Source organism: Ceratotherium simum, chromosome 29 (assembly GCF_057802395.1).
Source record: "Ceratotherium simum simum isolate JZ-2026a chromosome 29, ASM5780239v1, whole genome shotgun sequence".
In the NCBI taxonomy this organism is placed as follows: Eukaryota; Metazoa; Chordata; class Mammalia; order Perissodactyla; family Rhinocerotidae; genus Ceratotherium; species Ceratotherium simum.
Window position 1 is genome coordinate 15,673,927 of NC_141928.1, and position 13,416 is coordinate 15,687,342.

General features: G+C 41.4%; 1 protein-coding gene across 1 annotated transcript in view; it reads left to right on the forward strand.

Annotated features, from left to right (window-relative positions):
• STOM (stomatin) overlaps positions 1-13,416 on the forward strand; it is a 28,266-nt gene that overhangs the window by 11,091 nt on the left and 3,759 nt on the right. Inside the window, exons 2-6 of the mRNA XM_004423389.3 lie at positions 2,086-2,189; positions 3,162-3,234; positions 4,334-4,416; positions 7,870-8,073; positions 9,012-9,146. Of these exons, the coding sequence (XP_004423446.1) occupies positions 2,086-2,189; positions 3,162-3,234; positions 4,334-4,416; positions 7,870-8,073; positions 9,012-9,146 (599 nt within the window). The remainder of the gene's footprint in view (positions 1-2,085; positions 2,190-3,161; positions 3,235-4,333; positions 4,417-7,869; positions 8,074-9,011; positions 9,147-13,416) is intronic.

The following is a 13,416-nucleotide window of genomic DNA, read 5'->3' on the forward strand; positions in this document are numbered from 1 at the left end:
CAGAAAACTACGAAGTCATGTATAACCAAAGTACTGAACTCATGTATTTCTCACACTTGAGTGTTTCACAGGTTTTTCATCCTGTGTGTTCAAGCACTTGACTTGGATGCCAGCTTGTGTCTCTCTTTTCTCCCATGCCCCCAGCCTTAACTCTGTGCTTATTTCTTGGCCTCCTATTTATTCAAAGTCCTGTGTCTGCCATCTTTGCCCTTTCTTCTGAGCACTAACATGTACCTCTTCCCCTTTTGCCAATCTCCTCCCATTATTGAACAGCTCCTGGAGATACAGCAGAAGCCTTCTGTGGTTGGTAAGAAAGTGATAGTATCTCTTGGCGTCCTCGGTCCTTCTGTCCTCTACAGAAAGGAAAAACAAACTAAAAATGAGGAAGACACTGGATATAGGAAACAGGAAACACAACACAGGAAGTGAAGGGAATTTCCCAGGACCATAGTGAAAGGCAGTCACAGAGTGGCGGCGTGCACACCAGGTGGGAGGACTACCAGACACGGCTGCGAGAGACTCTCTGAGGATGAGATTGAGAGAACACCTGACCCTTCTGAAAGGCGATTTAGACAATTGACAGAAGGTTTGAGGTTGAATCAAAGAGAATTACAAAGGAGAAAACTAAGACACGAACTCCAGAAAAAACCAAAAAGTTGTACAGGAAAGGAAAACTAATTATACCTCAGTATGTGGCTTAGCTTTGATTCACATTTACATATTCATGATAATATAAAATTTGATATTGATCTAACCAAAATTATGACATAATTAGAAGGATGGGTATGTTCATGTGGTAAGGGGAGGGGGCGGAGAAAATGAAATCCTTTTCCATAGTAAAAAATAGTGCTCAAAACTGAAAAGCAAGAAGTAACAAAACCAGCATATTATTTAGAAATATGGAGGTAAATACCAAAATACTCAGCCAAAAGAGCAGTCGCCTTTGAGGAAGGAGAAATTGGAAGAGATGAGCAGGGGACTGCATTCTTTTTGTACTGATCTTGTAGAAGTCTTTGACTTTTTAACTTTCTGCAACTATAACTGATAAAAAATTAAAACTAAAACAGAAAAAGCACAAATGATTAGCAACAAAGGCTAAAAAGGATGAAAGAACAATAGCTAGAGGGGAGAGAAATGGGTTACAAATTTTATTTTTTTATAAAAATATGTGTGACCGAGGAAACAGTCTGGAAGAATATTTATTATCTCTTGATTGGGTAAATTTTCCCTTTTTTATATTTTTCTGAATTTTTTGCAGTGAGGCACGAATTGCCTTTGTAATCAGACAAAAAGCTATTTCGTGTTACAGAAAAGGGAATGGGTTACAAATGTGAGAGGAAAACTGTGTACAAAGATGTTCATTAGAGCATTGTTAATAATTGTAAGAAATCATAAACAACCTAATAATTAGGAAATGGATAATAAATTATGGTGCATGTACCCAGTGAAATAATTTGCAGGTTATCTCTTTAAAAAGAGAGTCTAAGTAAGTTTATACTCTTATTAAACTTTATTATGCTATACCCTAGACTTAAAGGCCTTATTCCTTCCTTCCCCCTTCCTTTTCATTGGTATTTTCGTTAACCATCACATCCTGTAAGAAGCCCTTCTGATAACCACCACCATCACCTACCCACCCCACTCCACTCTCACCTCCATCCCAACTGTGTGAGTTACTCCTGTTTGTGTGTTTTCAGAATATTCTGAACAGATACTCTATGCTTACACCCAGTGTTATAATTTTCTGTCTGTCTTCGCCACTAAACTTGAACCTTCTCAATGGCTGGGATTGGGTCTTATTCATTTTTACTACTTCAGTGCAAAGCCCAGGGCATAATAAATATTAGGTGCTTAATAAATGATTGCTGGATAAAGTAAAAAGACTAATGGGGAAAATACTTGTGTTACCGTGTTAAGTAGATTAGGGAAAGTAGCACTTACACTTGAGGCTTGTTATGAGGATTAGATGGGAAAATGCACGTAAAACAGCTGGTAGAATGCCAAGCATAGGTGTTCAGTGAGGATGAGGATGGCAGGATCGTGTTAATAACAATGATAAGAGCTGTATATTTTTTGTTTTCACAGATAGCCCCAGCACAGGCCTTGGACCTTGTGGATGGATTTTGGTGGCTGCCTCGTTCTTGTTCACAGTTATAACTTTCCCATTGTCAATATGGATGTGCATAAAGGTAAAGAACATCTCATTTGCTTCTGGAAAGGGGTCAACTCCTACCCACATAAACCCCCTTTCTGTGAGCGTGTGTGTAAAAGAGACAGAGAGAGACCATACTGGCCCATAGTTCTTTTTCCTTCATCTTTCTTTTGGAAAATTCACTGTAGTCAGCTATTATAATGGAATCTTAAAACTTCTTTTCAGCCATTGTCCAGTCAGTCCTTCCCGAGGGTTAAAGTAAGGATCGCCATCTAAAATTTTCTGGAGTCAGGGATATGGGATGGTCCTTTGAGAACAAGTTCTCCAGAGTTAGGATGCTGAGGTTTGACTGCTGGCTCCATTGTTTACTGTGTGACCTTTGCCATGTTTCCTCACCTGTAAAATGGGAGGAAATGACAACTCGCACCTCATAGGACCATTGTGTGGATTAAAAGAATTAATGTATTTGAATGTGCTTATTGCAATGCCTGGCACATGGTAAGTACCCCCAAGATGCAGGTTATTTTTTCTATTAAGTTATTAATACTTTGATAAATGGCTATCATTTACATATTCCTAAGAAGATAAAATATGCCCCAAGAATTTCCAGTTAAGTTTATTATTATAATTTAAGGAATCAGGAGACAAACTATGAGGACTTTAGCTTTTTTTTTTTCTTTACTGACAATGCACGAGTCATTGAATGATAGTGTTAACAGCTGAGGAATGAGGTTATGGATTTGCTTCTGTATACTATCCTAGACTTTGCAGATTTTATACAATGAATATCTGTTGCTTTTATAATCAGTAAAAAAAAAGTAAATAAATATCATACTTGGCAGGGTGATTGAACATTGGACATGTTATTTATAGGTATGATCTGGATTGTAGGAAAGAAAACAGAATAAAGGCCTCTAACCTGTTTAGAGCAGAAAAATGTATGTAAAGAGCTCTGCATATAAATATTTGTACTCCTCGTGGTAAATTACTGTTTGTGTTTTTAATCTAGATCATAAAAGAATACGAAAGAGCCATCATCTTCAGATTGGGTCGCATTTTACAAGGAGGAGCCAAAGGACCTGGTCAGTCCGAGGAGTCTGGATTGTACACGTGGAGACTGAAATTTTTCTTTTGTTGAAGTGATTCCCGTTAGGAGGGTCTCTTCTCTGTGGACTTAGAAAGGACTTCACATAGCAGCAGTTGTATAACAATAGCAGTTGTTCTGGCCAGTCTTGCTACAATCACCCTTTCCTTCCCTCTTCTCCCCTCCCCTTCCCCTTCAAGCTGATAAGATTATCTTAGGCCAGGAATAGCTACAGCTATGGAAGTTTGAGCATGAGCATTCCCACTAGAATAAAGGCTTTCAGTCATTATTCTTGGCAAACTTTGGTTAAGCTTCTACTGTTCCAGACTCTGTAAATTCAGTGGAGATGAAAACACAGTCCCTGCCCTCAAGGATCTTACTGTCTGGTGGTGTGACACCAACAAGAAAACAGATAGTTACAATCCTTTGTGATAAATATTATGATCAAGTAATCACAGATAGCTGTAGAAACGCAGAGACGAGTGACTGACCTGAACTAGTAGGATGAGATAAGGCTTTCTGGGGTGACCTCTTGGCTGAATCTTGAAGCATGAAAAGGTGTTAGCCAGAGGGGAGGTGTTCCTGCCGAAATAGCAACGTGTACAAAGCAGTGTGGAGGGGAGCATCCCAGGCTCAGGAACTGCAGATAGCTCAGCCCAGCAAGAGTGCAGGGTGAGGAGAGGGCAGTGGCTGAAGAGGGAAGCCAGGGCAGGTTGTGTAGGACCTTGTATGGCTTGTTCAATGGTTGTATTTCAGGAAAGATGGTTCTTCTTGCAGCTTAGAAAATGGATTGCAGGAGAGAAACTAGAAGAAATAGAAAGGTGACTTGGGAAGCAGTTGCATTTGTCTTAGTGAAAACAAAAGAGTGACGGTAATAGTGAAGTAAGGAAATGAAATCCACAGGCCTTGGTGGGGACAGTTGGATGTGGGCAAGAGGAGTCAAGGATAACATTCTTGGCTTCTGGCTCATTCGCTGAGATGAATTGTTGACTTTCCTTTGATTAGGTTGGTTCTCTTAGAATTGAGTGGTGAAGTGAACTGATGAGGTGCTGGTGTCTCTGTGTAATCTTCTACGTATCTTTTTATCTTTGCCGCAGGTTTGTTTTTTATCCTGCCGTGCACTGACAGCTTCATCAAAGTGGACATGAGAACTATTTCCTTTGATATTCCTCCTCAGGAGGTAAGGTTGTCTTTTGCTGTGAATAAATGACACATCATGTGTGAAAGTGCTTGACAATGAGAGGCTGCTTAGGATAGCAGTTAGAGCACAGGGTTAGAGCCTATCTGCCTTCACCATTTTCTAGCTCTGTGACGTCGACCAAGTTCCTTAGCTTCTCTATGCCTCAGTTTCCTCATGTACAAAATAGACGTTATAATAGTAGGAGCTACTTTATAAGGTTCTTGTGAGGCCTAGATAAGGTATTATAAATAAAGTGCTTAGAATAGTGGCTGATAAATAGAAAATGCTATATAAGTGCTTGTTATTATTATTACAAAACATAGTGTAATGTTAATGTAAGTATAACATTAGCGTTATCGTTGTTGTCATTTTTACTCCCACATTTCTCCTCTATGGGTTTCTGATAGAAAATCCTATTTAGTATAATATTCTTTCTTCTTAAGGTTCTTGATTTTATTCTAGATAAATTGGTTAGAAGCCAAAGAATTAGAAACTGCTCATTTGCCATTTTAAATAAAGCATATAATGTTTTATACTAGTAATTATTTCCTGCTTTCTCAAACTACGTCGCAAATATTATCACAGTTGACACTCACAGCAGAATCCCTAGAAGTATATAGTTACAGTGAGACAAGGGAATTCCTGCAGACTACAGTGGCAGAGCCAGGACTAAAATCCAGCTCTTTGGATTCCCTGTCCAGTGTTTTTTCCACAGTTCTGTGCTAACTGCGTTCTACGTTAGCTCCATCATGGCTCTTGAAGAAGTGATGGCCATTCTGGTACTCGTGTCTAAGGAGGCATAGTGACCATTGCAGAAAGCCTGAAAACATGATGAAGGGAGGAACAGAAGAATCCTGTCAGTGTTTCCTGGCCAAAGGCCGCATACCCAGCAGGATAGTGGAGCCTGGCCATGTTGCCTTCTCTTGTCACAAAATCCAGAAGCCAGGTTAGCAGTTCCTTGCTGGTACTGATCCAAGCAGTTGGTGAGATCAGACTTTATAATCCACACGTATGTGGTGACACCAGAAATCATTTTTACCCACAAGAACTAAACTGAGAGCATCATTGTATTCTCTGCATGTTTTCCCATCTTTCAGGGAAGATTGACTCTCAGAAGCAGCCCCTTTCAGGGTAGCTGGGAATTCTTCTGACATTTTACTCTATCACCGTTGTAGGCCTCTGGCAGGGTCGCTCTCAGCTTCTGCCTTCCAGCTGCTTCCTTGTCTCCTACAAGCTGCTGAATGCAGAGCAGTTTGGAATTTGGCAAGCAGTCCTTTTTCCGATCCCCAGTGAATTTACTGTGAAGGGAGATAAACACTGCCTACGATAAACAGTAGGCAGAGAGGCTGCAGCTTGAGAAAGTTCTGGCTGTGGCAGTTACAGGGACAGGAATTTGTGATACACAGTTTCCCATCACATCATGGGAAATAATTAGTTTCCACACAAGATGGTAATATTCTGTACATTTATTTACAAATGCCCTACTTCTCTTCCAAGTTAGAAGTATTTTTAAATTACTAAAAAAGGATTACTGCTTTGATGCCTGGCAGGACCAAACAGCTGTGTTATATTCTGTTCTTCTTACTTTCCATTTATGTAGCTCTTTACGCTTTCAAAAGGGCTTCGTAAACAAACATCTTCTTATTTGATCTTCAAAGAAATTTGCCTAGAATTGGGCAGTCTTATTAGCCCCATGTCACACACGAGGAATCTCTAAGTCAAACAGTGTAAAGGCCTTGCTAGAGATCGCCGAGGGAGGTACAGGCGGAGCTGGAACTACAGTTCAGGTCTCCTGACTCTCACTCCTGCACTTTTCATCAGTCACTGTGTTCTAGGACCACGTTTCATTTTAGATCATCTCTCGTTTATTGACTACCAGCTATGTGTCAAGCGCTCCGCCAGTGCTAGAGATACAGAGACAAACTGCCCTCAAGAAATTCATAGTCTAATAGAGAGGTAATGATGTAAATAAATAATGTCACTGCAGTAGGGTACAAGGAGAAGAGGGTTTAACTCTGCCAAGTGAGACACAGAGAAGACGACGCTTGAGCTGTGTCTTGAATGATGAGTAAGAATATGCCAGTGTGATGCTGTGAGGGAGAGAGAGAGGGGGGAGATGATATCCAAGCAGAGGGGCAACATGCATAAAGGCCTGGGGACGTGGAACATGATGCATGCGGGAGCATACATGTCGTCTAGTATAGAGTGTGCAGGAGGGAGCGGGGAGGAATGAGGCCAGAGAGCCAAATGTCAAAGGACGTGTATACCAAACTAATGGTGGGAAGCATTGAGGCACTATGTCCTGTTGAGTGTTTTTGTGTAGCATGCTGTAAATATATATTTACCCTGACCTCGCTCTATAAAAACATTGCCTGTTCACTTTTTGTTCTAGTAATACTGTGCTACTTTTAGTTCATCAAACCTAGGCTCTCCCATACCTCTGTGCCTTTGCACACATTATTCTCTCTGCCTTGAGGACTCTTTCACTCCACCCTCCACCCTCAGAAAATCTTTTTCTTCCTTCAAGACTTAGTTCAGGTATCACCCTGCCACCTACAACTGCCCATCCTTTGTCCCTTAAAGCCTCCTTTGATTCCCCAACCTCTTTGAAAGTAGGAACAAGTTTTTTCATACCTTTATCCCTGGTACCTATCTGAGTGGAGTCTCAATATTGGTTGAATGTTTGAACGAATTAATGGAATTAATGAATAAATGAATATATTTTACTAAAATTTTAAAGATAATTAACTTTCTGATGCTGTACTATCTTAGAGTGTTTGGGCTGCTGTAACAAAATACCATAGACTGGGTAGCTTGTAACCAACAGAAATTTATTTCTCACAGTTCTGGAGGCTGGGAAGTCGAAGATGAAGGCACTGGCAGATTCGGTGTCTCGTGAGGGCCTGCTTCCTGGTTCATATAGGGCTATTTTTCACCGTGTCCTCACCTGGCAAAAGGGGCAAAGCTCTCTGGGGTCTTTTTTATAAGGGCACTAATGCCATTCATGAGGGTTCCACCTTCATGATCTAATCACCTCTCAAAGGCCCCACCTCCAAATAGCAACACAGTGGGGGTTAGGTTTCAACATATGAATTTTGGGGGGACACCAGCATTCAGTCGCCAGCACTGAGTAAAGAAAATCAGCTAGTGTTTTAAGATGTTCTACAGAATAACATTCCTTGCAGTTATATTAAAGAAATAGTTGATTGACAGATGTAAAATTGCTTTCCTTTTTTTTTTTTTTTTTGTTAGGAAGATTGTCCCTGAGCTAACATCTGTGCCAGTCTTCCTCTATTTATATGTGGGACACCGCCACAGCATGGCTTGATGAGTGGTGTGTAGGTCCGTGCCCAGGATCCAAACCCATCAACTCTGGGTCGCCGAAGTGAAGCATGTGAACTTAACCACTGCACCACCACACCAGCCCCTAAAATTGCTTTCTTTATGTCATAGATCCTCACTAAGGATTCAGTGACAATTAGTGTGGATGGCGTGGTCTATTACCGCGTTCAGAATGCAACCCTGGCTGTGGCAAATATCACCAACGCTGACTCGGCCACTCGTCTGTTGGCACAAACTACTCTGAGGAACGTCCTGGGCACCAAAAACCTTTCTCAGATCCTCTCTGACAGAGAAGAAATTGCACACAACATGCAGGTGAGGAGTGCACCAGTGCTGTTACTCACCAGAAATTGAAAAATGAAGCAAAGGCTCAATGGTTGTTTGAGAACTTTTTGTTAATTCAAGTTGGGGAATCCCTGGCCTTCTTTCCTTCATAGAAAGGTTTTCCCAAACTTGATGGAAGGGGATGTTTTTCACACCGATAGCTCGTGGGTTAATAAACTGAGGTGCATGCATTGTTTTTTTATTCCCTCAGTGTATACTTTTTTTCCAGAATTAGTAATAACCTTTTTCTTTCACACAATAGTTCAGAGGCCATTCTGCAAGATAATGCAGGTATTGTTAAAGCTTGATTCTCTGTGAGTCCCATGATTCCCTTGTAACTCTCATGCTTTCCAATCTTGCTTGAGTAATAGATGATGAATTAAACCTGACTTGTTCAAAAACGATAAAGTACTATAAATCTGAACTCTTATTATTCGTAGAGGCTTCATTGTATGTAAAATCTATGATCTTATTTGATCCCACAACAATCATACGAAATAGATAGTATGATTTCATTGTTACCACTGTAAAGGGAAGAAGTTGAAGCACAAAGAAGTAATATGGCTCACCTGAGCTAGCCACCTGTTTTTGTAAGTAAAGTTTTATTGGAATACAGCCACACCCATTGGTTCGTGTATTATCCGTGACTGCTTTTGAACTATAATGGCAGGGCTCAGTAGTTGCAACAGAGACTGAAACTACACCATTAGTATCTGGCCCTTTTAGGAAACCCCTGCATTAGTAACAGAATCGAGATCCGCTCCCCAGTGACCCAGCCCCTACTTGAGCATCCCTTCCACCACAGGGTAACTAATCTGTCTACAACTCTGCCCCAGTGCGTTATCCACTCCAGTCCCAACGAAGACTGATACCTGAGGCCTCTGGGCTGGGGCTGAACGTTTCTAGCTTGCCTTCTCTCTTCCTATCAGTCTACCCTGGATGACGCCACTGACGACTGGGGAATAAAGGTGGAACGTGTGGAAATTAAGGACGTGAAGCTGCCTGTGCAGCTCCAGAGAGCTATGGCTGCAGAAGCAGAAGCATCCCGGGAGGCCCGAGCCAAGGTAATCTTTTTTTTTCTCCTTTTCTTTGTAGTTTGTTTTTCCTATTGAGTTTTCTTTTTAATTACAAAAAGTAAAACATGCTTGTTATGAAAAATTGAAATAATCCTGAAGTATTTAGTAAAGATGAAAGCTCTCCCCATCACTTCAAATCGTACCCCCTAGAGGCCGCCACTCGTAACAGTTCAGTGTGGATACTTCCAGATTATCATCCGGGCTTAATTGCGTTTTATCTGACTAGCTTGTTAGACTACTGGCTTGTTTGCTTTTCAAAATTAGGGTCATACTATACACATTATTCTGCACCTTGCTTTTTTCACCTACAGCATCTCGTGGGCGTGTCCGTATATATAGAGTTACCTCATTCTTTTGTAACTGTATGTCCCATACTTTATTCTCGCAATCCCCTAGTTCTGACTTCAGAGCAAGTGGGTAATCTCATCAGTTTGCTTATCATTCATTCCTTCCTTATTTTTGTCCTCACTTTCCTTGTCTTTCTTTTCTCAGGATCTTACTTCTTACTGTTTTTTCTTCCTCTCTCTTTTTTCCTTTTCTTCTCATCTCTTTCTTTGATATCTGCTTTTTCCCCCCTTTTCATCATCCCTGCCTATGTCCTAGCCCTGCATGGGCACATGACCCCTATAGGAGATACTGAGGAAATATTTGTTAACCTAACCTAGAAAAGAGGATCTATTGAGATGCTAATGCATAAGGATACAGGGGTATCTCACCAAACTCAAGGGTACGAAGTAGAGTCAAGCCTCATGAGAATTTGAGCCAGGGACCAGAAAGCAGTCAAGACTCAAGGGAGCTAGTCATTCCATTCCTGGGCCACATCTCACTGCAGATAGCTTGAGGGGGGAATGTCTGACTCCATTTGAACACTAAAGGAGACGGACCAGCCCTGATTCCAAATTCACAGCAGAGAGAGTCTCTTTGGTCCAACTTTGGTCAAAGGGCAAAGTTAGTTACTAAGAAGGTCCCACAGCCCCTTGCCTGTGACTGGGTGGAGGAAGAGGGATAGTTTTCAGAGGAGGGGTTGCTGTGGACTTGACAGATCTCCCAAGACACAAAGAGCCTTGTTGTTAGAAAATAGCAGTTGGCTGGGGATAATTGGCTAACCACAGAACACTGCCCTTCTATCAGGATGTCCTTTAAACCACAAATTGGTCAGAATAAGTTCTTAGCCAGCACCAAATAGAATAGTAGCTCATTTGACATGCTGTATACAGAATTTTCTACTAACCAGAACTTTTAGGTTTTCCTTATGAGATAATTGATGCTCGTGATGATAACCTGGTGATAACGCAGAACCCTCAAGTGCTTTCTCTCAAAATCATCACCTTTAGAAGGCTAAATTATATTTTTGATAACGATATTAAATATGCCCTACTATAATCTAGTTATTCTGAAAATTGGGAATTGCTTTTACCTAGAATATGTCATTAACCAAAAGCCCCATTTCCAAACCATATTGATAATAGAATTCATCACACATAGACTATATAGAATATCAGAGCCCAAAGAGTCCTTAGAGATTATCTTCTAAAGGTGACAAATACCTGGCCCAGATGCTGCCACTCCACCCTCCTATTCCCATGCCAGTGATTAACCACAGCTCTGTTTTCCACTGAGCTTAGACTTGACCTCAGAAGCTTTCTAGAGCACGCCAGGTAACAACCCTCAACTGCTTAGAATTGGCCCTAAAAATGAAACTTATTTGCCATCCCACTATTCAGATGAAAAAATTGAAGCCCTGAAAAGTTACATGATTTACTCTTGACTGCCACCTCGGTGACTTTCCAGGATGGACTGAGCCTCTTCTAGAAGCGTTCTCACCAGTTAGGAAAGAGAGTTCCTATCTTCCCTTTATAACCATAAGAAGAGAGAAAAGAGGCTGGTTAGAATTCTGAATTACTATGCTCCCACGTGGATGGGGCTGTACGGTTGGTCTGGAAGCAGGTTCGTGGACCCAGGCAGTGACTGTCAGTCTTTCAGTTTAGGGTTAACACATAGAATCACAGAGTCTAGCCCTTATGTAAAATACATAACCCTGCAGCAACCATAAGGCTATATATATTCAAGTTCTCATGGAAAAAAGGGGGTCATAGTTTCTTCAACAAATAAACTGCGAAGGGAAAGGGTAGGAGAGCCTATAGATTAAGAGACTTCAGAGAATAATTCCTCAAGTTAATTAGCCATTAGGGAAATGCAAATTCTAATCACAAGCAGTTGCCACACTAGACATCCACTGAAGTAGCTTTAAAAAAAGAAAAGAAATGAACCAAGTGTGGGTGAAGGAGGAACTGGAACTCATATTTTGTTGGTGAGGGTGTAAATTGGTACAACCACTATGGAAAACTGTCTGGCAGTGTTTGTCTAACAGGAAGACTCTCATTTATTTACCAAATGGCATGTACTAGAATGTTCACAGCAGCACTTGGTAATTGCCCCAAACTGGAAACTACTTCATCTCTAGTTGAATGGGTAAATAGTATGTTTATTCACATGAAGAAATACTCTACCACAATTGAAAAACACAATTTGAGAGAAAGGAGCCAGTCACTAAACAGGACTGGTTCTCCCACAAGTTTACATTATGTTAGCTGAACCTCTTTTTGAAGTTTTTAGACCAACTCCTAATGACTTGAAATGTAATATCTCTTGCACTTGCGTTTTCCCTCATTTTCTTTTACGTGACTCTCAGAAAAATGCCTGGCATGTCTTTCAGGCTCATATTTCTGGGCCTGGTCATCTATTAATGAGTGCAAAAATGCAGATCCCCTTTCTCTGCCCTTCTCTCAGACCAGCCCACCTGGGCTACAGAGGGAGACAATAGTACCACCCTCACATGTGTGAAAATGCCAGCTTTAAAATGATGGTCTGTAAAGATAAAGTGTTGATTGACATGGGATTACTGTGCATTTGGCAAAAGCCCCACACACCCACAGGTATCTTGCTTTGCTTCCTAAGATCCTATCCACAGTGTATACTTGCCCTGTATTTAGACAAAGCCAGTGGTATTGCATTTACAACTTTGGCAGCTCACTCAGAGCAGCTTTCCTATTAATTAAATGTGTGCCCAGCCCGGTGGGTCTGGCTTCCCAGCCAAGAGATTGTGTATTGATTGGTAGTGGAAGATGAGATGTCTTTGCAGTTGGTCCATGTCCAGCCAAAAAAAAAGTACCTAATTGGACATCTGGGATGACGTGGAAAAAAATCAGAGCCTGCCGTTCTTGTGGCGGGGGTTCGTTTATGCATTCTCTACTGTGCTGGCCCTGGAGTACAGTGCCACGATTCTCTTTCAGTGTATCTGGCACTTGCCCCTTCTCACAGACCTAGGTAGGACATAATGGTTTGCCATGACAAGTTCAAGTTTTTATCTTCTAAACTAAGTCTCTTCTCTCAGTAACTACCATATCCTGTATCCCTTGTTTCACCAAATGACATTACCCACGCAACCGAAACTTAGAAACCTTGGACTCAGCCTCTGTTCTCCTTTCCTCTGCATACCCAGTCAGCCTCCAAACTGTTGATTCTCCCTCCTGAAGAGCTCCCCAATCCATCTGCTCCTCCATCCCCACTACCAGTGAATTGCACCAATCACTCTGAGCTGTCCCACTAACAGTTCTCAGTCTCGTCTCTTCTCATAGATCCTCAAGTGTCTGAGTATTTTCTTAAACTAGATCTGATGAGGTTATCTACTTAAAACTGTTCAGTGGCTTCCCATTGCTGACAGAATGAAGATCAAACAGCCTGGTCTTCACTGGCCTACAGACCCTGGCCCCGTTCACCCCCCAACTTCCCCCTTTCCTCATATAGTATTCGGCCACTTAGGTTTTCTGGAATACACCAGCTTTTTAATACCTCAGTACCTGTTCATGTGTTCTGTCTAGAGTATTCTTCCTCATCTTAGTCCAAACAACAGAGCTTGTATCCTGTGATATTCAACTTCTATAACCTCACCACCTCACCTTCTGCAAAAATTGCTTTCCTGTTAGTGCCAGCCCTGTACCTTGTACATATCTCTGTCAGCATTTGTCACATTGTCACAGAATGAAGTGGTCTGTCTCATCTCCCCTACTTGACCAGGAGTTGAAGGAGGCGAGGGAGTCTACTCTATCCCTAGCTCCTACACAAGGCTTGACACCCAAAAGTCCCCCGAATTTTACTGTATAAGTGAATGAAATTTCACTGATCATAATTGCTTCCAATTCTCATATTCACAGGACTATGATGAGCCATTAATATTTTGAGATCCATGTGAGAACAA